The sequence below is a fragment of the Limanda limanda genome, chromosome 1 (assembly GCF_963576545.1).
Source record: "Limanda limanda chromosome 1, fLimLim1.1, whole genome shotgun sequence".
NCBI classification, from domain to species: Eukaryota; Metazoa; Chordata; class Actinopteri; order Pleuronectiformes; family Pleuronectidae; genus Limanda; species Limanda limanda.
Genome location: NC_083636.1, coordinates 21892804 through 21917417, shown reverse-complemented (window position 1 = coordinate 21917417; position 24614 = coordinate 21892804). Strand labels below are relative to the sequence as shown.

Below are 24614 nucleotides of genomic sequence, written 5' to 3'. Positions count from 1 at the left end.
AACGTGGATGTTTAAAACAAGTTTAAAGACAAAATTTGCATCAGCCGACGTTTCAAGCCAACGTCAACATGTTGGAATCTGTGTTTTCCAGTCAGGGAGAACCGGAGCGGTCGAGCAAACAGACACGAGACAGACAAACACGTCGTTGTTCAACACTCAGTTCATTTATTTAGAAAAAGTAAAACATCCTCCTGCTGCTTTAAACCCACAAACTTGTTCTCAGTCCGAGACGATGGGAAACACTTAGAAAATCGCTGAAACGTTTCACAAAAACTAACGACTGTAAAGCTACGACAGCAAAGCAGATATTACAGTGTAGTTGCAGTAATGATCAGTGCTGTATTGATTAATGTTTTCTCATCAGTCTACAAACTGTTTCTGTGTGCGTTTGTTTTAGGTCTCTGTTGGTCCCTTCAGTAACAGATCCACGTACGCTCCGGTCACCAGACTCTCCCGTGACACGCCCAGCTGCTCCATCAGACCCTCAGCCACCTGGACAATAAACCAATGAGCATCAGCACCTTCAGGCGCAGTACTCCACAGTACTCCGCAGTACTAGAGTACTCCACAGTACTCTACACTAGTTCAAATGCACCAAATGACCGTCCTCGTCTGTCCACTTCCTGTCTTTGTACCGAAATATGCTACAATTCACCCAGAGAGCGCTCACAAAGTGATCCTTAATTAATTGGATTGATTGGAGCTAATTGCTCAAAATAATAATTCATACGTGCTTCTGAAAAAAAAGGTCACACTTTATGTACGTATTGGAAAATATAGTGTTATCATAACTAAATACTTATTTGTATTACAGGGGGGAATCTTTTGTCTGTATCTTGTTATCATTCTGCTGCTGAACGCTGCTGTTGAGGAGTCAAAAAACATTGTGTGATAAAGAAGTTGATCCGAGGAACGTCAGTGAAGCTCAGTGACACATTCACGTTTCAAGTTACAGCGCCTTAGAATAGAAAACCCACCTGTTGTCCCTCCTCCACCGTCTGCTGCGGTCGCATCACCACCTGGAACACAAGCACATTATTAAGAGGCTTCACCTTCAGTCTAAACTCAGTTTGCTTCGTCTTTCAGGACGATTCAGTCTCTGTGTTCGGCTTCACTGGGAAATCTCACAACTTCAAACAAATTCAGCCACATCATAGTTTGTTGTTGGGTCACCACGACGATACAACTGTGTACACGCAACGTCTGTATGTGTGTGTGTGTAAGTGTGTACCTCCAGTTCCATGTAGTGTCCCAGTCCCTCCACTGTGTCCAGGTGAACTCTGGTCTGACCAATAAGAAACAGCCGGCGCTCCTTCCGTACCTCACCTTTGACCCCGAGTGCATCTGACAGCACCGTCTACACACACACACAGACACAGCAGTGTTAGTAACCTGGCTTTACAGCCTCATGTTGCCATGGAAACACAGGTTGGAGTTGTACCTGGAGACTCTGCGGGTCGTGCGTGGGACTGATGGAGTAACGAGACAGTTTGGGTCCGTCAGTGTCTGGACGCTCGTAGAAGATCAGCTGACCGGATCCATCCTGACAGACAACAGGTCCGTCAGGTTGGTACAGAGGACACTTATTTATTTAATTGACACACAAACACACACACACACACACGCACCATGAAGTCTCGTAGCTTCAGTCGTCCGCTGCTGCAGTTGTAGAAGGTGTCGTGTTGCCTGATGATCGTGCCGTCTGATTGGCTGAGGCGTACCGCCTTCTCAGCGAACTGCGTCGGGTCGCCCACTTTGGCTTTGATCTCCACGTTGGACGGCATGTCTCTACTGAGCGTGTGCAGCGCTGAGGGACAACAGGACACCAGGACGTCCCCGATCAAATTAACTGAAGTCAGCAGACGTCGGATCCAAGGATTCTATTTTGTTCACAAATGAATTCATTGAAAAGACGGATCTGACCACAACGATCTGTTTCCTCTGAAACACTTTAATGTTCATGTTTAAATTAAAATTAAAGCAAACAGCTGATGAATCAATCTACTAATATTCATAACCCCGAGTTTCTAAATTCATCTTGGGATCAATAAAGTATCTGTCTATACATTTATCATCTATACATCCATCATCTATCTATTTATCTATATATCATCCATCATCCATCATCTATTGACACAAGGAGGATAATAGAATATCTTTCTACAGTGATATACATAAATACACACATGTATATTAGCAACATGTTACCAGTAAACAGTGATATAAAGTTTATATATAGTTAATATAAATATAAACTTCAGTCCCACCTCTCCTCCTGCTTCTTTCTCACTCTGCTAAGATTTTACCGCCACGACACTTCAATTCCGGGTTGTAGCCCCGGCGCTCTATGGCGGCGCTGATCTGAGAACAGCCGGAAACCGAAGAAGATGCTGGGAGGCCCAAGAGGAAACTGACTGCAGACCAGCTGTGACACACGTGGCTCCGCCTCCTCCTGACGCTACTTCCTGTTGATGTTGCGAGGCGATTAGCGACGCTTTACCACCACCTGCTGGTCTGGAAGACTATGGAGGAAATAACCCGGGATGAAAACTCATCTCTGTACAGTTAGTGGAGCTATAAATCATTAGAAGATTTAAGATTATCAATAACTTTATGAAATTCTATTAATATTATCTGAGCTATGAGATTTGTCCTCTGGTTTGGACACAATCTAAATTTCTATTTGACTTAATGTTATTGTTTTCATTTTGATATTTGCTGTCATTGTGTTGTTTCCTTTCTTAGTTTTAAAAAGTGCGACCAAAATAAAACAACTGATGCTGAAATGCTTCTCCCCTGATTGGTTGAATATTACAAACACTGACATCATGTTGTGGCTGAGAGCCTTTCTGTTTATATCATGTTCCTATCTGTGTGTGTGTGTGCGTGTGTGTGTGTGTGTGTGTGTGCGTGTGTGTGTGTGTGTGTGTGCGTGTGTGTGTGTGTGTGTGTGTGTGTGTGTGTGTGTATTGCCTGGCATTACTGGGCAGTGAGATGAGAGAGAGAGAGAGAGAGAGAGAGAGAGAGAGAGAGGGGCAGGGAAACAGATGAGTAAGCGACAGTGAGCAGAGACACCTGATGAAAAGCAGCTCGGAGGAAAACCAGAGACGTGTGTGAGTGTTTTTCTTTATGTTCCAGTAGTGTTTATGTGTGAAGGTTACAGACAGGTTCATGTGAGTGGTATTAAGAGTCCCAGGGGTCTGTTTGTCTTTCCATCTGTTTGTCTGTTTGTCTGTTTGTGTATATGTCTGTCTGTCTGTCTGTCTGTCTGTCTGTCTGTCTGTCTGTCTGTCTGTCTGTCTGTCTGTCTGTCTGTCTGTCTGTCTGTCTGTCTGTCTGTCTGTCTGTCTGTCTGTCTGTCTGTCTGTCTGTCTGTCTGTCTGTCTGTCTGTCTGTCTGTCTGTCTGTCTGTCTGTCTGTCTGTCTGTCTGTCTGTCTGTCTCTCAGCTCGTCTCAGGATGACCGTCACTTACTCCAGTAAAGTCGCCAACGCCTCCTTCTTCAGTTTCCACCGGCTGCTGCTGCGCTGGAGGGGAAGCATCTACAAGCTGCTGTACCGGGAATTCACTATGTTCGTCCTGCTTTACACCGTCCTGAGCGTCGTGTACAGGTCACAAACACACACACACACACACACACACACACACACACGTATGTGCTCGTACATGGGGCACATGGATCTCTGCATCATAAAGTAAATCCACCATCATTCCTTATCCTGATGCTCTACGATAATAATCTGTATAGGATTGTAATTTTTGGATAATTTGGTTTCAATCCAGAATGTGTAACATCAGGCACTGAACTGTGCACCTCCTCTCTGGACGAGGCTCATGTGTGAACACAAAAGATGGAACAAGAGGCTCCGCAGCTTCTGAGACTTTCTCCTTCTGGCCAAAAGTGAAGCCAAAGCATCTGGATCGCCCCCTGGTGGCAGTAAAGGTCATAAACCCCTCCCACCTGGAGCAAACTAAAAAAATCATGTTAAAAACATGGTTTGTGTTTAATTAGTTATTTGATGATACAAAAACAGGCTAATACGTCATGATTGATGACTGAGACTGACTCATATATTTCTGCTGTGTCTGTATTATAAGACCGACTGGTCACTGCGGTGCAACTGGACTGTCCAATCATAAAGGCTTCTTCAAATGCGTCCATTTCTAAATAGCGGTTGGAATGGAAGACGGTTTCAACATTCAACTGTTAACTTGGTGCTTCTGATCATCTGTTGATGATAAGTGAGTTTTGCTGGTTGTGGATTTCCTGTGTCGTCTGTTTTCAGACTCGTCCTCTTTGACGATCAGAAGAGACTGTTTGAGAAAGTTTCCATGTACTGTGACAAGTACGCAGAGCAGATCCCTGTCACCTTCGTCCTGGGTACGTCTCCACATCTAACACCAGGTCTCCTGAAGCCAGTTCTCTCCCTTACTTCCTTATTCACCAAACAGTTCACGAAAGGAAACTCAAATAAAGTTTATCTAAACTGTATCTAAAGATGGACGACATGACGGCTCCCTAAAGTGTTGACTTAAGATCTCAATGGCGCCCCTGGTGGCTGGCTGCAGTAGCCATAGGTCGTTAACGCTGCCTCATTAAAAACTCAACTCCACGATCACTATTGACTCCAAAAGTCCAAGATGGCAGCGCCTGCATCCAGGTTCTTTTAGCCAGAAGTGGAGACGCGTTGACTGTCTTTATTTACAGTCCGTTGTTTGTAGACTAAACCTTTGGTTCATATCAATTTCTCAATTACCTGCTCTGATCCAAAAGGTAAAGGGGACATTAAATCCTCATCTGTGTCTGTGGTCCCTGTCACCAGTGGTTTAGGTGGGTCACTAAACACCTGCAGTACAACCAGACTCCTTTCAGAGAATCAGTGTGACTGAGCAACACTCAAACAGTAAAACTGTGATCCATAGAACACAGGCTCATTAAAAACCTGAGCACAAGTGAGAGTCAGAGCCGGGGGATGCAGAGGAAGAGGAAGAGGCGGATGGAACCTCATTAGCTGCTAATGGAAACAGATCATTAATGATCAGGCTAAAAGCAGGATGAGTGTTTTTGGAGCTGATCACAGAATCACTGAAAACTGCCTCATGTTTCCACAGTCCACAGTCCCCCCCACCCACCTCCAAATCCATAGTTTATACACATTTTGCATCTTTTTGGTCATTTATGATTCCTTGTCTCCTTGTTGAAGGTCGGGACCTCAATATGGTCGTTTAGAGTCTTTATAATCTTTTGTATCTTGGTAAATTGAGTAAATCTTCCTCTGTGCTGTTCGCTGGTTTGTGTTGCAGGTTTTTATGTGACTCTGGTGGTGAATCGATGGTGGAACCAGTTTGTGAATCTGCCGTGGCCCGACAGACTGATGTTCCACATCTCCAGGTTCTTTCACACAACTCTCAACATACATGTTCTCTTTGTGAACTGGTGAAAGAGGAAATAGATCTCAGAGTTTGCAGAATGGTTCCAGTCTTATTGAATTTAGATTTAATTTCTTAAGAATCAAACCAACTAGTGTTGAATCTAATCTGATCTGAAACACATATAAATATTAACGAGGGTTAAGGTGGAAAACAAAGAGCGAGACAAATGTTCAGAAATTGTTGTAAATTATATTTAAAGGATAAAGATTTCATTACAATCAATGACAGGACACTAAACCTGTAAACAATAAACATACAGATACAGTTTGACATGTCTAAGTTAGTAAATTTACTAGGTTATGAGGCTAAGTTAAACTAACTAAATACGACTCAGAGACCAGGAAAGGTCACATGGTTTCCAGAGATTAACTGGACATTCGTTCATATCCCTGTGTTTCCTCCAGCTGTGTTCAGGGTAAAGATGAATATGGCCGCCTCCTGCGCAGGACGTTGGTGCGATACGTCAACTTGACGTCGCTCCTCATCTTCCGTTCCGTCAGCACCGCCGTCTGCAAACGATTCCCGACCATGGACCACGTGGTGGAAGCAGGTAAGCCACTGTTTAGTGTCGCTCTGTCGCTTTGTGTTACTTTAATGTATCTGTAATTGTGTTGTGTGGTAAGTTTACATCTTTCTTTTTTGAGGCACTTATGTTTTGTTTGTTTTTAGTGTAATGTACAGATATAGTAACAGCCGGGGCTCCAGGACGTGGACCCGTTGATCAATTCTTCCATTCTGGTATTTTACAGCTCGAACAGCTTGAGTTCAGTGTTTCCAGTATAAGTTTGTGGGAGCTGATCAAAGTTCAGCTCCTTCCCGGTTGGGTCTCTTCCTTCCTGTAGCCATCTAACAAGGCCCCGTGGATCCACTTGTTATCTGCGGATTAGAGCTGCCGGGGCAACGAGGTGTTGACCCGAGTGTTTTAACGATCGCTCGCTCTACCTGTTTGTCTCGACACCTGCAGGTTTTATGACTCCGGAGGAGAGAAAGGTTTTTGACAACATCCGCTCACCTCACCTGAAGTACTGGATTCCTGTGGTCTGGTTCTCCAACCTGGCGTCTAAAGCTCGACAAGAAGGACGTATCCAGGACAGCATCGACCTGCAGAATATTCTCAATGTGACAGACAGGAGAACAATTTATATTTTACTCTCTATGTCAAAGTATGAGTGTATAGAAGTGAAGTGAAGCGAACACATAAGCTACCCTTTATGTTTCCAGTCAGCCTTAAAGCTTCATGAATCTGGGGGGGGGGGGTGCAGCAGCTGGCGAACACTAACCCTGTCCTCGTTCTGTCTCTGCCTCCAGGAGATGAACCTGTTCAGAACTTGGTGTGCGACTCTTTTCGGCTACGACTGGGTCGGCATCCCACTGGTCTACACACAGGTCTGTCGTCCGTTGGAAACAGATGCAGCTCATCTAATCACATCATCATCATTACTGTAACTGGATCCGAGCAGTGGAGATCCCCCACAGATAGAGGGACAGAGAGTGAGGGACACATTGTGGAGATGTCTGGTGTCGTCTCCACTGCAGAGTTTCACAGCCACAGCAACGGAAAAGTTTTAGTTTGAAAACAATGACTTTGAATCTCACATCCACCTGCTGATTGGTTCTTTTCAGTCCCAACCTTCTCTGATTCGTCAGGCTCCGATCACATTGAATGTTTATGTGTCTGGTCAGGTGATGTACGTTTTCAGGTGTGTTAGCATGGACGGGATCAGACAGTGAGGCCTCTGTCTCCGTCTCTTTCTCTTCAGGTCGTCACTCTGGCTGTCTACACCTTTTTCGTCGCTTGTCTAATCGGTCGACAGTTTCTGGACCCTGCCCAGTGTTACCAAGGTCATGACCTCGACCTCTACGTCCCCGTCTTCACCCTGCTGCAGTTCTTCTTCTACTCCGGCTGGCTGAAGGTGAGTTCACTCTGTCGTCTACTAAAGAACAAAGATCCTCATGTTTCTCTATATTCCTTCACATAATGTGGATCACTGCTGAGTCTAGTCCCATGTGAACGCTTGGGCCTGTTTGTTTTCCACAGATTTATTTACCCGTCAGCCACAACATTAGAACCGGCTACAGGCTTTAATGTTATGTATGTTGACAATTGGCTGAATATCACACTCGTCAACACTATATTTTCGATCTAAAATACAGCACTGTTGCTAAGGTTTGTCAAAATTTACCTTTTGCAAATTATACTTGGGATATATTCCTCATAAACTTGTGTGTGTGGAATCCCTGTTACTGATTTGTTTGTGGTCGTTAGGTCGCAGAGCAGCTGATCAACCCATTTGGAGAAGATGACGACGACTTTGAAGTCAACTGGATCATCGACCGGAATCTTCAGGTGGGAAACCGTCACTGCACTGGAAATTAGTTTCCTAACAGAGAATGGTTCGTCCAAAAGAAATGAAACCGCGATCAGTTTTGGTGGAAACAGAAATGACAAGGTGAGATATGGGACGCGGACAAAGATTTTAAGAATAACTATCTCTCACGGCTAAGAGACGTTCAAACCTACTTTACAAGAAGTAGCTTCTTTGCTTTGGTCCCTGCTCCCGGCTCCTTAGAAGCAACACGTACCAGAAACCTCTACTCTGCTGCTTGGTGAAATAATTACATACAGTAGATCATTCGTATTTTGCGACTGTATTTTGAACCAAACATTTCAACACTATCCAAGTCAATCAGCGTAATTGAATTATTATTTTTGTGTCACATTAGCCAAATAAAATAGTGTTCAAATCCAAACACATGTGATATTGATATGTACATGTAAACAAAATACCATAAGTAAATAAATAAATAATCTGTTTCTATCTTTAGTTTGGGAGGCAAACAAAGTCAAGGTCCATTCCTATGACCTCAGAGGAAATGCCTTTGAGGTCATAGGAGTGGACCTGGACTTTAATTGTCTCGTTACAATAGACCTCACCTAGAAGAAGCACAAAGAAGACAAGGACAATTTGCAGAAAGCACATCGCAAAACCAATACAGCTCCGTTCGTGAAGAAAGTAGAAGATAAAACAGATCCTGATACGTTGAACATCAAGGTGGCTACAGAGGGATAAAGAAACGATGTGGAGATGACTGAGGAGACAGCAGTTGATGTGGAGCTGGGCCCCAGAGCGGATCGGCAGCTGCATCCGTTTGTCAGAATGGTAACTGCTGACGTCCTGGACAAGTGTGGCCCACTAATAAGCTGCAGCCAAAAGAAGAGAATCGACCAAATACAGCGTCTGATAAATAAGACGTTGGCAGGACTTCCGGACGGGCTCGTCCCAAACATGGAAAAGCGTAACGAAGTGAGCCAGGCTGTTATCAAGAGGCTTCAGCAGAGATACGGCCTGTGGCTCACGTTCGTGCTGTCTGCACCCCACCGGACCGAAGAAGCTTTTATAGTCGAGTGCTTTCAAACTGAGCTCAAAACGCATCTTGCAAAACGTCCCGGCATCTCCCGCCTGCACTTCCAGACCTACTGCTGCATATACTCAGCTTTCTTTCTAGGGCTACTTGGAATTGCCGTTTTTCTTATTGTATGGAATATTTTGGTGCTGTAAAAGTAACAGTCTCTCTCTCTCTCAATAGCTGCTTACAGACATGCACTGAACACTGTAGTTGTATAACGGAGCTCAGAAGCCCTGGATCATAATGGGTTAATAATATGACGTGATTATCTTCATGACTTCATTTGGTTGAGACACATCACAAAATGACTTCAAAGGCAGGCCATGACATCAAGAGTCATGACATCATAGGCAGTCTGCGTGAGATCATAGACATTTCAGACATTCATGCAAATAATGAAATAAAAATAAATAATTCTGTTTAATAATCTCCACTTCTCATACAATCTGTTTACATGAATACACTAAATTAATATCTGTGGGGTTATATAATGACCCTGTTGGTTTTCCTGATAGAACTTCTCCCCTCACTGCTCCTCAACCTGCTGGACAGCTTGAACAGTCCCTTTAGAAAAAGGAAAGAAATTAGTTTCATTTCTGGTCTGAGCCTCGACCTTTAAATAACCAATACTACATATATGAGAAATCTATCTAGTTTGTAAATTGTTAAAGCTTCAGGTTAAACGAACAGCTACGTGTCCTCCACCAGTGAGATGAACATTGAATCAACAGTAACAGATCAAATCTCTTTTTCTGGGATGTTTGAGTTGAAGTGTTCAAGAACATGTTTGAGCTCCAGATTAATCATGACACGAGGAAGTGGTGCAGCTGGAATTTGACTCTTTTCTGCGGGTGAGTGGCTCTTAAAAGAGCCGTTGTGTGGTGGGTGGAGATCGGGCAAGTTAGGCTCTCTCCCCGCGGATGCGCCGGGCCAGCTGGATGTCCTTGGGCATGATGGTGACCCTCTTGGCGTGGATGGCGCACAGGTTGGTGTCCTCGAACAGGCCGACCAGATAAGCCTCGCTGGCCTCCTGCAGAGCCATGACGGCGGAGCTTTGGAAGCGCAGGTCGGTCTTGAAGTCCTGAGCGATTTCTCTCACCAGGCGCTGGAAGGGCAGCTTGCGGATCAGCAGCTCGGTGGACTTCTGGTAGCGGCGGATCTCCCGCAGTGCCACGGTCCCGGGCCGGTAGCGGTGAGGCTTCTTCACACCGCCGGTGGCCGGGGCGCTCTTACGGGCCGCCTTGGTGGCCAGCTGCTTCCTTGGGGCCTTCCCTCCGGTGGACTTACGGGCAGTCTGCTTGGTTCGAGCCATATTTCTCGTTCGGTGAGGAAAAGAAGAATCAAGTGATCGGTACCCGCAGCTGCTCTTAAACCCTCGGACCGGCTCCGGTGACGCTGCCTTTGAGCTCCGGCCCCTGATTGGAGAGCGGCTCCCTTCCGGAGCTCAGCGCCGCCCAGAGAGCGACCTCCCCCCGGAACTCCACAAGGAGCTCCGCTGCTTTCTGGAGGGAACTCTGTTCAAAACTTGCGCCAAAAGTCGTTCGTCTCGAAGGATCCGCCCCGCACCATGAGCTCTGATTCCGGAAATCACATCAAAGTGTTTGAAAGAGGTCAAAAGAGGCGAAGACCCGCACCCCTCGAGCCGGGCTCCGGTGCCCGGTGGGCCGCGTCCACAGGCTGCGGAGGAAGGCGTCTCCCTGGCGGCTGTGTTCACACACCGTGTCCGTCTTGCTCTGCTCCTCGTCCCGGTCCCGATGTGGATCCCCCGCGGGCCCGTGGAGGCTCCGGACCTCGGGATCAGACTCACGACCACTCACTCTGACACCTTAACACTTAAACACTTTGACATTTTAAAGTCAAAGTTAAATCATTCTGGTCTGAGGAGGAAGTTTCCAGCAGTTTCCCTGCTGAAATACAGAAACAAATATATGTGGAATACATAAATAAATTACCGTAAAGAATACATCAATAAATGAAAAGAGAAATGTATAGATAAATAAATGTGAAAATACATTTTCATAATGATCCATGTTTTACTACAAAATGTTTATTTAATTATTTCTGTAGTGAATGGCCTTGCAGTTACAGCTTTTTGCCAATAGGGGCGCTGCACTGTCCGTGATCTGAATGTAACCTTTAATTTTTATATATTTAGATTTTAAAAGTTTTTTTAAAACTAAATCTGAATTTAGTCTGAACCTAAAGATTCGAAGTCACTGCTGCTTCAAATTTAAACTTTGTATCAACTTCTGTTCCACTCAAATATTGCTCATAGAAGTAAAATCACAATGAAAATACTGTGACATGGAACAAAATAATATTATATTCATATATTTTATCCCCTGCTACCCATCATATATATTACTCATATATCATAATTTTCCTGCAGGATTAATAGTCTCATCGTGACCTGAGCACAAGAGAAATACTATTTTACATTTCTATTGTAGCAACATGTACAGTTACTCCTCTAAAAGTAAAGTGTTTACATTCAGAACAGTGACTCATTACCGTGTGTGTCCTGATCATATAAAGATGAATAATACTCAATTGTGTACATTACACAATATCTGATACTGTAAATGTGTTTTAAATTTGTATATGATTATAAATACATGTTTCAACTTGATGTATTAACAGTGTAAATAGAGTATTAGAAACTTGAAGTACGAAGTGCTGCTCAGTATGTAAGACAGTCCAGGTACTGTAAAGTATTGAGATCAGGTAGAAGTATAAAGTTTTGGGATATAGATGATGTAGAAGTAGGAAGTATTGTGATGGAGATCATGTAGAAGTTTTAGGTATTGTGATATAGATCATGTGTTAGTATTGTATTCAGTGTGACGGTAGGAAGCGGCTCTCTCGGGTCTCGGTGTGTGGCTCTTAAAAGAGCCTTTTGTTGGGTTCGGGTCTGTGTCCGCTCACTTTCTCCGGGACGGAGCCTTCCTCGCCGCCGCCACCGGCTTCTTGGCCGGAGCCTTCTTCGCTGCGGGAGCCTTCTTGGCCGCCGGAGCCTTCTTCACCGGGGTTCTCTTCACCGGCTTCCTTGGGCTCTTGGCGGCCTTCTTCGGGCTCTTGGGCGCCTTCTTGGGCGCCGCCACCGGTTTCTTCGCCTTCTTCGGGGACTTCTTGGCGGCCGCGGTCTTCTTGGCTGCGACGGGCTTCTTGGCCGCGGGAGCTTTCTTCACCGGGCTCTTCTTGGGCTTGGCGGCGGGCTTCTTCGCTTTTTTGGAGGCGGTCTTGTTGAGCTTGAAGGAGCCGGAGGCGCCAGTCCCTCTGGTTTGGAGCAGCACCTCGTTGTCCACCAGCGCTTTGACGGCGACCTTGACGCGGGAGTTGTTCTTCAGTACGTCGTAGCCGCCGGCCAGCAGAGCCTTCTTCAGGGCGGCCAGCGACATGCCGTTCCGCTCGGTGGAGGTGGTGACAGCCTTGACGATGAGATCGCGGACGCTGGGTCCGGTCCTCTTCGGCCCTGTCGCCGCCTTGGTTGCCGGCTTGGCTGCTGCCTTCTTCGGGCCCTTGGCCGGCGCTGGAGTCGGAACTTCTTCTACCATGTTCCTCGATGTCAGTCAGGGAGTTGTGATGTCCTGCAGCGGGAGGCCGTTCTTAAACACACCATGAGAACCATGGAGACTCAACCCCGCCCGCCGCGGCTCGCCGTGCACCGAAAACCGGGATCTTGTGTTTTCTTCTCACCGCTACCACGACTTAAAATCACAGTGGAAGAAGCGACAGGTGTCCGCGGCGGTGACAACCGGCACCGGGCCCGTGTGTCTTCAGGTCGGAGGCACGCAGAGCTCCGGGGACCGGGGCGTTATGCCCGTGGAGCCCCTAAACCTCGCCTGTTCACCGCGGGGAGCGGCGCCGATCACCGTGTTTTCCCACTAATTTCTCCCCTAAAATGGTTTGAAATGCTCCGGAGCTCCATCAAAACCAGCTCCCCATCTACCCCAAATGTTAGTCCAGGGGCCCGCTGTGAAAACACTCAAGCTACCGATGATTATTTCATGATAAACTGAGGCTTTGTGTCGGCAGCAAACACACCGAGGATCAGGGCAGTGGTGCCGGGCCGAAGACATGTGTCCTGCAGGCTGCTGCTGCAGTGGTTCACCTCTAATGTCATTAATAACAAAAATACAATAAATCATAACATGATGATTCACAAAAAGTCATTTAACAGTTTCCCTCTTACACTGGAAAATAAATGACCTGATTTATACCGTTTATATGACTTCCTTCAGATATCAGTGACAGAAGCAGAGACTGTACAAACACACCAAACTTCATCATATTTTATATTATATGTATTTTATTGATCTACAGCTGAAGGGACATGAACTCAGTACTTTACAACTAGTATATATGTATTTTTTTATATGTATATCAAATTGTCTGTGTGAAGGATGATAAATATGGCCTCTTAGTGGCTTATAAGAGGCCATTTCTCTTCTCCTTTAAAATATAATTTATTAGTCATTCACAGACAACTTGATGAATACATAATAAAGAAGACATGTGTTCTTTACCGATCAATAATTCTGAAATTGCTGGTAAAACAAAGTTTGGAAGAATCTCCTCAACAAAGACACAAAGGCCCGGTAACAACACATCAGTATTTTCCTTCTCATGGTGAAGTGACACCAAGTTTTATCACCACATCCTCTCAATACTAGTTGCAAAGTTCTGGGTTCATGTCCCGGTGTGACCCGTGCACCAGGGACTAAACCCTGCTCCTCCATATTAGCAGACGAGACATGGACTGATATGTGTTTGATGGTTAAATGAGTTCTGTTCAGTGGAAGGAAGTGGATCTGCGGTGACAGATTATATACAATAATGATTATTCATCAATCTGTCCGAGGTCATTATTGTATGAAGCATCTACACTGTGAACACTCAGTGTTATCACATCACTTTCTTTACCCCTGATCCAGCATCTGTTAATAAGTGTCATAAACACGTGTCAGCTGAAGCTGCTGCAAACAAACTGTTGGGAAGTAGTTAGAGGTTTAAATCAGAATCCTCTGTTTGTGATCATATTGATGAGTGGCGAGTCTCATTAAGATTCATGTGAACCATGTGACCATGTTTACCCTCATCAATGCTGGTAAAAACTACATCTTGATGTTTTCCTTCACTTGACATCTATTGCACTTCTGTCCTTGCTGGATTCTCACATGTGTCTGAGGTTTCTACATATTTTTACCTGTTAAAAGGATTTTAGTAGTTTTCCCTTACTCTTGCTGAGGGTTAAGGACAGAGGATGTCTCACATGTGACAAGCCCTATGAGACAAATTGTGATTTGTGAATATGGGCTGTACAAATACAATTTGATTGATTGAGACTGAGAATGGAGCCAGTGAGTGTGTGAGTGGAAGCATCAGGACGGTTTGTCTCCGGGAGCCGGTGGGTGGCTCTTAAAAGAGCCGTTGTGTGGCAGCGGGTCCCTGCAGCAGTTCACTTGGAGCTGGTGTACTTGGTCACGGCCTTGGTGCCCTCGGACACGGCGTGCTTGGCCAGCTCCCCGGGTAGCAGCAGGCGGACGGCGGTCTGGATCTCCCTGGAGGTGATGGTGGAGCGCTTGTTGTAGTGAGCCAGGCGGGAGGCCTCCCCGGCGATGCGCTCGAAGATGTCGCTCACGAAGGAGTTCATGATGCCCATGGCCTTGGAGGAGATGCCGGTGTCGGGGTGCACCTGCTTCAGCACCTTGTACACGTAGATGGCGTAGCTCTCCTTGCGGCTCTTCCTCCTCTTCTTGCCGGTCTTGCCGGGGACCTTGGTCACCGCCTTCTTGGAGCCCTTCTTGGGCGCTGGAGCCTTCGCTGGTTCCGGCATCGTTTCAGTGGATCAGATATGAGGAGGAGGAGGAGCGGCGCGGCTTTAAAAACATCACATGCAAATGAGACTGTGCGGTTCCCCCTCTGTGATTGGCTGAGCTGGTCACCAGGCAGACGGTGAAAGGTTCTGAACGATGTAAACCAACAGAGAAGAAGAATTTATAAACTCCTATATTAATCTAACATTACACATGACAATTAATTATCATATGATATATTATGTTATCATAATTATTTATTAATAACCATATGATACATTTGTGTGTTTGATTATATAGCACACACTTCATACTCATACTATGTATATAAACAATTACTATTTCAGCTACTCACTTGCATACAGCTGTGCATACATTTCAAAAGCCCATACAAAGTGGGAAATCTGTAGTTTATCACAACTTACTAATAAAATAGGTTTGATTTCTGTTTATTTTCTCCATGTTCTTCTACAGATTTCCCCATTATTAGTATGGCCTTTTGAAATGTATGTACAATTGCGTTCAGTAGTTAAATGAGTTTCACTCAGAGACGGTTTCTGCCTTCTTAGGCGCTGGGGCCTTCCTTGGTGCCAGTGGTGTATAAAGTACTTGAAAGCCATACTTGAGTAAAAGAACAGATATCTTACCTGAAAGTGACTCCGGTAAAAGTAAAAGTCACCCGTTAGGAAAGGACTTGAGTAAAAGTCTTAAAGTAGCTCATATTAAATGTACTTAAGTGTTAAAAGTGCTTTTTATGCAAAGCCTATACAGACACAAAACAACCCAAATTTGTTCTCTTCAGGATTTATTTCAACTGACTGAAAAATTATAACAACAATATACATATAATGTATCATTTTACAAATTCGGAACCCCTGATGCTGAGGCTCAAATAGTATTGGACTAGTGCATCTGAACTTGTAGGGACAACAAATAATCAAAACAACAGAATAAACAAGTGCCTCTTGTGTCTATAAGAACACTAATAAACCACAGAATAACCACTAAAAAATTCTGTAAATATCACTAAACATGGACCTTTCATAAGGAGCAGGAGTGATACACAATGCCCCTTATGATAACTCAGCAAAGGGAAACAAGTTCTAGGCACATTGATTCTGTGGATCAGATGAGATGTGCGGAGGAGGAGGAGCGGCGGAGCGGCTTTACACACATCACATGAAAGGCATGAAAGACAATTTAAACTTGTTCATAACCTATGAACAAGTTGAACAAGTTTAAATTGGTTCATCAATGAAAGGCAGACGATCATAGGTTATGAACAAGTTTAAATTGTCTTTCATGCCTTTCATGTGATGTGTGTAAAGCCGCTCCGCCGCTCCTCCTCCTCCTCACATCTCATCTGATCTACTGAAACGATGCCGGAATCAGTGAAGGCTCTAGCGCCCAAGAAGGGCTCCAAGAAGACCAAGGGCCCCGGTAAGACCGGCAAGAAGAGGAAGAGCAGCAAGGAGGTCTACTCTAACTACGTGCACAAGGTGCTGAAGCAGGTGCACCCCAACACCAGCATCTCCACCAAGGCCATGGGCATCATGAACTCCTTCGTGAGCGACATCTTCGAGCGCATCGCCGGGGAGGCCTCCCACTTGGCTCAGTACAACAAGCGCTCCACCATCACCTCCAGGGAGATCCAGACCGCTGTCCGCCTGCTGCTGCCCGGGGAGCTGGCCAAGCACGCCGTGTCCGAGGGCACCAAGGCCGTGACCAAGTACACCAGCTCCAAGTGAACTGCTGCAGGGACCCGCTTCCACCAGCCCCTGTTCCTGGATTCTCAGAAATTCCTCCAGATGTTTCTCGTTAGTTCTCTCTCTTTTTGGAATGATCTTTGACCTGCTAATGGATGGGTGGCTTGTGCTGTCTCCAAGTTTCTAGAGCCCGTCCTGACCTATAACTTCTTTTCAATAAACTTTATTATACAAGCAAGTACTGGGTCCGCAGAGAATTATTCCTTCATCATCTTCATCACTCTCCTGCTTGAAATACACGACAGTTCAATGTTCACACTCACACACTCACCGGTTCCGTCCTCCAGTTTCCATGAAGCTCATCAGAGCCGGGTGGAGGGTCCAGGTCCCACGGGTCACATGGTTCACATGAATCCTAATGAGACTCATTACGCATCAATATGAACTAAAACACCAGATTACAAACAGCAGCTTCTGATTTAAACCTCAAACTAGATCCCAACAGTTTGTTTGCAGCAGCTTCAGTTGACACGTGTCAGTGATTGACAAGGTGCAAAGGAAGTGATTGTGATAGCACTGGACTGATGGTACTAGTGTAGATGCTTAATACTATAATAATGAACTTGGATAGATTGATAATTATATTGAACTGTCAGCTCCTCTTCCGTCCCCTGTCCAGTAACTAAGAGCTGAACAGAAACCCTAACCATAATTGAGAGAAACTCATTTAACTACTGAACACAATTGTACATACATTTCAAAAGGCCCTACTAATAATAGGGAAATCTGTAGTTTATCACAACTTACTAATAAAATAGGTTTGATTTCTGTTTATTTTCTCCATGTTATTCTGAAATTGTTTGTTATTTCTAACACTGTGATGGATTAAGATGCTTTTTTATAATATGGTGTTTGATTAAAACAACAAACCACAATCCCGTCATTCTCTTTGTGTCCTGCTTCCCTGTTCCAGCAGGTGTCGCTGTTGGCTGTGGATGAAATGCACATGAACTTGCCTCACATGACCAAAGACATGTACTGGAACGACTGTGACGCTCGACCACCGTACACGCTGGCTGCCGCCGACTACTGCATCCCCTCCTTCCTCGGCTCCACCACAGACATGGGGTCAATACGCAGTCACGCATATTTGACATGTTAATTATTTGTTTGTTTCAACCAATTGAGCTGATTGGTTTAAACTGATCGTCTCGATATTTTTGCTGATGCTGAAAGTTGTTAGCAGGGATTCATTCTGAGCTTTTGCTGTTTTTACTGTTAAGATAATAACATATTCTACAAATAGATATATTATAGACCTAATACATCATCATTATGGAAGTGGAACTGTTATTGTCCCTCATAGTGTTCATCTCAATCCAAGTCTGAATTGAACTGTGACTGATTTTGTTGATAAAACTATTAAAACCTCAGCGACTCAACAAACAGTCCAAAATTTGATCCAACGTCTCTTCCAGACTCTCAGACATTCTCCAGTTTGATGAGGCCGACATTAGCGACAGTTGTCCTCGGCAACCGGAGTGTGTACTGACCCGGCGCCAAGAGTCGGTAATATAATGTATTTTTAACTTTGCCAACAAGGTTGTGGTTTAATTCCGGTTTAATTATTTCATTCATAAACTAGAACTCTCTAAACTTAATTTGCAGGTTCTTGGGCGAGTCCGCCGGCTGCTGAGCGTCCAGGAGCCTCCTGAACTCCGACCTCCTCGACCCATCTTCAAACGGCACAGCAGTGATGCAACAGGAAGCTTCTTCCCGGACTTCAGGTACAGTTCTCTTCATTGTGGTCATGTTCTTACATAGGAACAAATCTCAGATAAGAAAACATTGGTGAATGTCACAATCTTCAGGAAAACTGTGTTAGTGGGTTTTAAGAAGAACTCTCTTTGTGAAGGAGGCGCACTGATCTTTGTGTTCTCACTTCCTGTTCATTCAGGCTCAGTCCAGGTGCAGGTGGCCTGGCCCCAACCCCCTCCCTGGTCACCTCCCCTCCTCCCATGGACACCTTGTCCACATTGAGGGAGGTCAACAGTAGCCCTGCCTCCCCTGAGGTCTCCCCCTCTGCTGTGTTCCCCCGGCTTCTCATCAGCCCGCCAGTGTTTGACGTCTGGAACAAGACAGATTCTTCTGCCAACGCCGAGGAGGCGAACGTCCACAACGGTTTGGATCCTTCCTCCACGGAAGAGGCGCCAGGCCTGGAAAATCCAAGGTGATTCATCATGTTCTACTTAAAGAGACAAAACATTTGAGTCTGTACTTCTCTGTTGATACTTAAACTATTGTGCTGTGGTTTTGAGATAAACAGCCGCAGCCAGTCTCTTTGTGAACACACCAAGGAGCTGATGTTTCCATCTGTTTGTCTGTTTGTCTGTTTGTCTGTTTGTCTGTTTGTCTGTTTGTCAACAGAATTGTGCAAAAACAACTGAAGATCATCAGTAAAACTTTGATCACTTTCTTTGTGTATTTTTTTACATTCTCACAGTTTTACTGGGAAATAATTATTGGATGTAGATGAAAGAACAGGCCCATTCAGGGGATTGATATCTATGAGTGTGTCAAATTTGGTGCAGCTTGTTTGAATTTAAGGGTCTGCTGGGCAGAGGTATGTTCCAATTCTTGTTCCAATCTCATATTTATCAGTATCGATTCTTTTGACTTTAATATCCTTTGTTTTTCCAGGGCCGACTCCCTGGTTTGTTGCTCCCCCACTCAATTAGGGCCAAAGGATTTCCAGTGGACAGCAACAAATATCCAGAATCGGCAATCAACTCGACCACGAAGGCGTCAGTTCTCCCTGCAGTTTTCCAGGCAGACGTCGAAGTCGTCGGTTCGCAGCCTGCCAAGCCCGAAGGGCCTGGGGAGGCGCAGGCGATGTCTAGCTCGATTCCAGTCCAGAAGATCACCTGGTCCACCGAGCGACACTCTGCAGCTCCCGGACCGCGAGCAGGACCCCAGCTTCCAGGGAATGACTGAGGATGATGAGTCAGACAGAACCAACAACAGCAAGGACCTCGAAAACAACAACTCCCGGTCACGCAGTTCAGGAGAGAAAAGAGAACCACTCACTTAGTAACATAACACTGGGCAAACAGAACCAGTCAGTGAGCTGACGACTTCAATACGTGAACGATTTGACGCCTTAACCTTGATTTACTGATCAGTTTTGTTTAGTTACTGGAGACAAAAATGAACAAAGTTGTCATGAAAACAAGTCAAAATACGCAAAAGAATCCTGATGATGACATTTCGCACACAACCAAAAAAGAGCAAGAGCGTCTGTTATTCAGAACTCTGGGGTTTTCCAGTTCACTTCTACACAGAGTTTTTTGGATGCCACTTAGTGACTAAAAGAGGAACTGAAGGTAATCCACACCTAATCCTATTTTACACCAAAATTAGCAGCTATGCGCAGGTTTTTAGAATGTGGTTTAACTTTTAAAAGGTGTTTGATTCCTTTCACATTGTCAGTAAAGGAGTTTGCCTTTCTCTTTTTCCCCCTGTGCATCATAACCATACTGAAAACTGAGGCGCTCTCTCACATCGCTGTCTTGCCAAATTAGTGCTTTCACCCAGGTGTCTCTTTTCCATCGCTTCTGATCGGAGCCGATTTAAACCCGTGTACAAGTAGAGTCATTCGACCCGGACGTGAAAGATGTATCGTCTCACATCGCAGACAAAAGACAGACATTAGTGGGTTTTTAGAAAAGTGAAAAGGTGTTTTAAGCTCAGACTCACAGACCAAACCGATCCCATCAAGTTCTGCTCCTCAGGATTATTGACTTTAAAGGTTTCTAGAAAATAATATTTTTTTGGGACAAAATTGTTTATTTGTAACGATTGTGATATTCTCTGATTTTGTAAATGCACCTTGAAGTGAAGAACTCACTTTATCTGTTGCTGCTGCTGAATCACAACAAAACACATTTTTAGAATAAACAACCATCAATGAGAAATTACATCATTTCTTTTCGATATATTTATTGCTGATCCAGCTGTTAGCCACAACTATTTGCTCTGGTGCTTAACAGGTGCAAAGCCGACCCGGTCCTGTCCTCGGTCGAAGACGCTGTAGAACTCTGTCAGAAATACATCTCCAAGAATCCACAGGGGGCCCTCGGGGGAAAGAATGTCCACGCTCTGGAATCCACTGAAACACATCTCCCTGTCACCAAGCATCTCCTGAAGATCAGGGGAGAGAGATTTCATATTACAGAACAGTATGGGCCTTGTATTGGTAACAGGACACAGCCAGTAACAGACCAGTAGTGCCATTACCTTCCTGACATATTGTTCAGCAGTCAGTGTGTACTCGTTCCCCCCCAGGACGAACGTCACATGAGGCAAACTGGACAACCTGGCGCAGTCGATAAGAAACTAAACACACACAAAGGTTACATTCTACTTTCTGTCAAGTTTTAAGAATTCACTTTCAGATACGAGATCAATATTGATTCGGTTTTGTTTACTTCTCCAATGTTTGTGGGCGTGGCTCCGATCAGTTGCTGGAGGTTAAAGATGTCGTTGCTCGGTCCAGCGATCAGGGAAGTTCCTGTATCGACAATCGCTTGGCAACCATGAGGACAAAAGGAACTCACACCCTGCACCGCCACACTGAAACACACAGACGTCACCACGGTGTGTAAACTCTTGTTTTGTTGACTATGATGAGGACAACATGTCGTCACAGGGGCAGTTAAACATCTGCTTTTAATGCTGTAATAATGGGACCTTGTCTAATAAATCTCTTTTCACTGCCATCAGGTGGTTAATATGTGTACTGCATAGCACCCCAACATGATGTACACAGACAACACACACCTGTGTGTTTATTGGATATGGTCATGAGCTGTAACTGATATTCACTAAACGTGCCACACAAATAATTAAATTATATAAAATTATGTTTCTGATGTCAGTACAGGTTTGGAACTTTGGGGTTAAGATCAAAATAAAGATAAATTCATGTAAACCTGTCCATTTTAATCTGCCAGTATCCCTTAGCCGTCACTGGAATCCAGTTAATGGGTCCAGTGTACATCGACTCATCGGTACCACCAAGCATCAGTTCACCTTCCGGGCTGTCGCCACGTGTTTTTCTGCAGAGACACGAACACGGCAATGAAAATGCAGTTTTTATATTTATGTTTAGTCTCAAAACATTTTTTTCTTTTACGCCTCTGAGACGATTGGTTGATCGTTGACTTTAGAACAAATGTCAAACACAAGAAAGGTTTTTCTCTCCTGAATCTCCCCTGAGAAATGTGTGACTCCCTTGAATCCCCTCAGTCAGAGGCCACTGGGACAAAGATCTCTTGGATTCTTCTCTGGTACTTTGTGAAAATCTTCGGTCTACCGTAAAATCCTAAAACTCAACTGAAACTTTTGGACTCTAAGAAATTACAAGTGAATCCTCTAAATCCCCCGGACGGATCAGACTCTCCTTGACCCTCCAGAGATCACCAGTTAAAGACAGAGGATACCCCTGTGGCCACTCTGGTGAATGCTTGAATATAGTCATGACATTAATTCCTTCAAACTAGTGAAGTTGTACCTGCTGAGGTAGAAAGAGAAGACTGGTTCATCCACTGTCTTCTGCGCCAACATGTTGTCAAAAACAGGGTTTCCAAGGATCTCTGCAAGGGCCGGATAGCCCATCCCCAGAACGCCATCAAACTTCGCTAATACAAATGTGGCACCAGGCTCGTAGACAGATTCCCCAAACTCCTGGTTCTGGATGGTCAGACCACCGACCTGACGCAGAAGATAACCAATATATATTTGTATATTGAGGACATCTTCATGACATGTTCACCATGTCTTCCTATAAACTGTGGTGTCCCTCAGGGTGGGATGAAGACCTACTTTTATTTTCTCTTTATATGAAAATCTCCTTTCACAATTTTTCAGAGGCAAAGTATCTGCTACCACTGTTATGCTGATGACACAAAACTGAGTAACGGGCTTGATTCCCTAAACAACAACATATTGTACGTGTCGTAACCCGTCAGCCACAGTTACAGTCTTTCATTGTGACGTTCACAGAACAGAAGAGACCTTCAGTGTGTCTCTGGCCATGACGCCCAGCAGGTGCCCGGATCCGTAGTGAATCCCGAACATCCGACCGTCGGGATGAAATGTTGTCGAGTCAAAAGCCCTGAAACGCCTGTGTGACACTGTAAAACACACACACACACACACGCGCACACACGCGCACACACACGCGCACACACACATACACATACACACACACACACACACACACACACACACACACACGGGGGGGGGGGGGGACAGACCTTGGACTTGTTATCACACTAAACCAGAGTCAGTCCGTTCTGACCCACAACTCATACACTGACGCAGTGTTGTGTGTCTGTGTTGTGGTACCACAGGCTTGGCTGACACAGTAGGACGACGGGACCCAGAGATCAGCTGAGCCGGTGTCAAAGATCACAGAGAAGTTCTGCTCCGGCGTCCCAAGCCTGATGTCAGCGTAATACTGAGCCTGAAACACAAACAGGCAGCGTCAGCAGAATTTCACCACAACACAAGAAATACTCCCAGGTGTCATGCTTGACTTTATTCTGACGTGGGACCATGAGCAAGGCACAGAAACTGCAACACATTTAAAACCAATAAATGAATAATCAAATTGATTTTAAACAATGAGGAGGTTACATAGTGAGAGATAAAATCCTGGGGCCTCATGAGTAGTTTGGGGTTTGGAGCTTTACAAAGAAAATCATTCTTCTCTGTTCTAAGCATTTGCCAGGTTTGAACCAGCAACCTCTCCCCCTGACGGTCAGGGTCATCATTCTTACATCCATGAAGTTGTAGATCCTCTCACTGGAGCGGCCCAGACGCAGCGACGGCGTGCCGGCGGGGAAGCAGTGAGCGTAGCGTCGGCTGAACATGTCCGGCCGGTGATCCCTGAGGAACTCGTCCAACAGGCCGTCCGCTCGCAGCTGGGATCGGATTGAAGGCGCCCGCCTCAGAGGGATCCTGCAGGTGAAAGGTCAGCTTCTACCATTTACATTTACTGACTGAATTTGTTTATATCTTTAATGAGAAGAACTCATGACAAAAAAAATGTGGTTTCTTGGAGTAAAACTAACAGATTTTGACTTGAACTTGAGACTGTACATAAATCAAACCGTCCTCCTCTGGTCTTTAAGCAGAAACACTTATATGAATGAAGGTGTGTTCTTGTACCTGACCACAGCTGAGCCCGTCCATGTCCAACTCAGCAGAACCAGCAGCAGCAGCCTCGACATGTCTGTCAGTCCGTCAGTCACACTGCAGCTCAGCAGACGGTGAGGTTTATCAGAGTTCTCTGATGCTCTGATTGGATCTGAGTCTGTGACATCACAAACACTCAGTGTGTGCGTGTGTGTGTGTGTGTGTGTGTGTGTGTGTCTGTGTGTGTGTGTGTGTGTGTCTCCTCTTCAGGACCTTCTCATGTATAAACACTGGCCTCGTCAGAACCAGTGCACCTCATGGGGACCAAAGCTCAGTCTGTGCAGTGGGGATCCAGTGGTGACCCTGGAGTGGAGCCCCGGTATCGAGGTCCTCGACTGATCACTACTCAGTCTCAGATGTCAATCATGCTGCTTGGCCCATTTAACAAATCAAATACATGCAATTGTTTTTAGGTTGGCCCATGTCCCATCTGTTTCCTCAGAGGAGGTGGATGTATAACTTACTTCAGCCAATAGATAGAGATTAACTTCCTTCACTTCTGGAAGCCTTCATGCTATTAAAAAGTCTCTGGATTTTTATTCTCGCTCTTCTCTCTTGTGAACTTAACGTGTAAATTTATGCAGATTCGTGGAGACGTAAAGAAAAGTTTCACAGCACTTGAGTCACGACAGTAACTGACAAACCAAATCTGTCAGTTGCTCTCAGGTCAGTAACCTCTGATTTCCCCTGAACTCAACGTGTGGTCAGTGTTGACTCGGAGGTTTTGGTCACTTTGACCCAACGAGGCACAAAAATCCAGAGGAACAAATAAACAAGCACTTTACCTTCAGATGAACTGAGATTTAACCAGAATCTGTTTAATTCACAAAACAGAAAAGTTGCTCCAGAATAAATTATCTAAACTGAAGAGATGAAGTTTATTTATTATGCAAAACTAAAATCGAATCAGTTTTTAGATTTTACACTTTGTCTTGATGCTGTTGAAGTTTGAATAGAAATGTTCTTTTATTTTTATATTATATATTATGAAC

General features: G+C 44.9%; 6 protein-coding genes across 6 annotated transcripts; 2 read left to right on the top strand and 4 right to left on the bottom strand.

Annotated features, from left to right (window-relative positions):
* Positions 1-3458: 3458 nt before the first annotated feature.
* On the top strand, positions 3459-19453 carry LOC132998868 (bestrophin-3-like). Its single transcript, XM_061068649.1, has 13 exons — positions 3459-3610; positions 4286-4380; positions 5304-5391; positions 5837-5982; positions 6397-6551; positions 6741-6818; positions 7193-7345; positions 7699-7779; positions 17339-17490; positions 17841-17931; positions 18031-18149; positions 18320-18592; positions 19063-19453. The coding sequence occupies exons 1-13, from the start codon at positions 3459-3461 to the stop codon at positions 19451-19453; spliced, it is 1974 nt and encodes a 657-aa protein (XP_060924632.1).
* Positions 9263-10319, bottom strand: LOC133028522 (histone H3). Its single transcript, XM_061095617.1, has one exon. The coding sequence runs from the start codon at positions 10150-10152 to the stop codon at positions 9742-9744; it is 411 nt and encodes a 136-aa protein (XP_060951600.1). The 5' UTR covers positions 10153-10319; the 3' UTR covers positions 9263-9741.
* On the bottom strand, positions 11473-12398 carry LOC133028380 (histone H1-like). The gene has a single exon (XM_061095605.1). The coding sequence runs from the start codon at positions 12392-12394 to the stop codon at positions 11762-11764; it is 633 nt and encodes a 210-aa protein (XP_060951588.1). The 5' UTR covers positions 12395-12398; the 3' UTR covers positions 11473-11761.
* LOC133028743 (histone H2B 1.2) lies at positions 13153-14689 on the bottom strand. The gene has a single exon (XM_061095804.1). It carries the CDS (start codon positions 14674-14676, stop codon positions 14299-14301), a length of 378 nt encoding a protein of 125 aa, XP_060951787.1. The 5' UTR covers positions 14677-14689; the 3' UTR covers positions 13153-14298.
* LOC133028673 (histone H2B 1/2-like) lies at positions 16036-16404 on the top strand. Its single transcript, XM_061095673.1, has one exon. It carries the CDS (start codon positions 16036-16038, stop codon positions 16402-16404), a length of 369 nt encoding a protein of 122 aa, XP_060951656.1.
* An 891-nt stretch (positions 19454-20344) lies between the features above and the next one.
* nots (nothepsin) lies at positions 20345-23685 on the bottom strand. Its single transcript, XM_061068296.1, has 9 exons — positions 23596-23685; positions 23205-23385; positions 22771-22888; positions 22438-22556; positions 21935-22134; positions 21354-21479; positions 20850-20994; positions 20659-20757; positions 20345-20562 (listed from the first exon to the last, which is right to left on the bottom strand). The coding sequence occupies exons 1-9, from the start codon at positions 23655-23657 to the stop codon at positions 20389-20391; spliced, it is 1224 nt and encodes a 407-aa protein (XP_060924279.1). The 5' UTR covers positions 23658-23685; the 3' UTR covers positions 20345-20388.
* Between the last annotated feature and the right edge of the window lie 929 nt (positions 23686-24614).

Excerpts from the sequence above, each read along its gene's own strand:
- LOC133028522 (XM_061095617.1), bottom strand. The coding sequence starts at position 10,152 with ATGGCTCGAACCAAGCAGACTGCCCGTAAGTCCACCGGAGGGAAGGCC.
- LOC133028380 (XM_061095605.1), bottom strand. The coding sequence starts at position 12,394 with ATGGTAGAAGAAGTTCCGACTCCAGCGCCGGCCAAGGGCCCGAAGAAG.
- LOC132998868 (XM_061068649.1), top strand. The coding sequence starts at position 3,459 with ATGACCGTCACTTACTCCAGTAAAGTCGCCAACGCCTCCTTCTTCAGT. Across the intron at positions 5,983-6,396 it reads GGACCACGTGGTGGAAGCAG|GTTTTATGACTCCGGAGGAG; the intron begins GTAAGCCACTGT and ends CGACACCTGCAG. Across the intron at positions 6,552-6,740 it reads ACCTGCAGAATATTCTCAAT|GAGATGAACCTGTTCAGAAC; the intron begins GTGACAGACAGG and ends CTCTGCCTCCAG.
- nots (XM_061068296.1), bottom strand. The coding sequence starts at position 23,657 with ATGTCGAGGCTGCTGCTGCTGGTTCTGCTGAGTTGGACATGGACGGGC. Across the intron at positions 23,386-23,595 it reads ACGGGCTCAGCTGTGGTCAG|GATCCCTCTGAGGCGGGCGC; the intron begins GTACAAGAACAC and ends TTTCACCTGCAG. Across the intron at positions 20,563-20,658 it reads CTGAACAATATGTCAGGAAG|GAGATGCTTGGTGACAGGGA; the intron begins GTAATGGCACTA and ends CCTGATCTTCAG.
- LOC133028673 (XM_061095673.1), top strand. The coding sequence starts at position 16,036 with ATGCCGGAATCAGTGAAGGCTCTAGCGCCCAAGAAGGGCTCCAAGAAG.
- LOC133028743 (XM_061095804.1), bottom strand. The coding sequence starts at position 14,676 with ATGCCGGAACCAGCGAAGGCTCCAGCGCCCAAGAAGGGCTCCAAGAAG.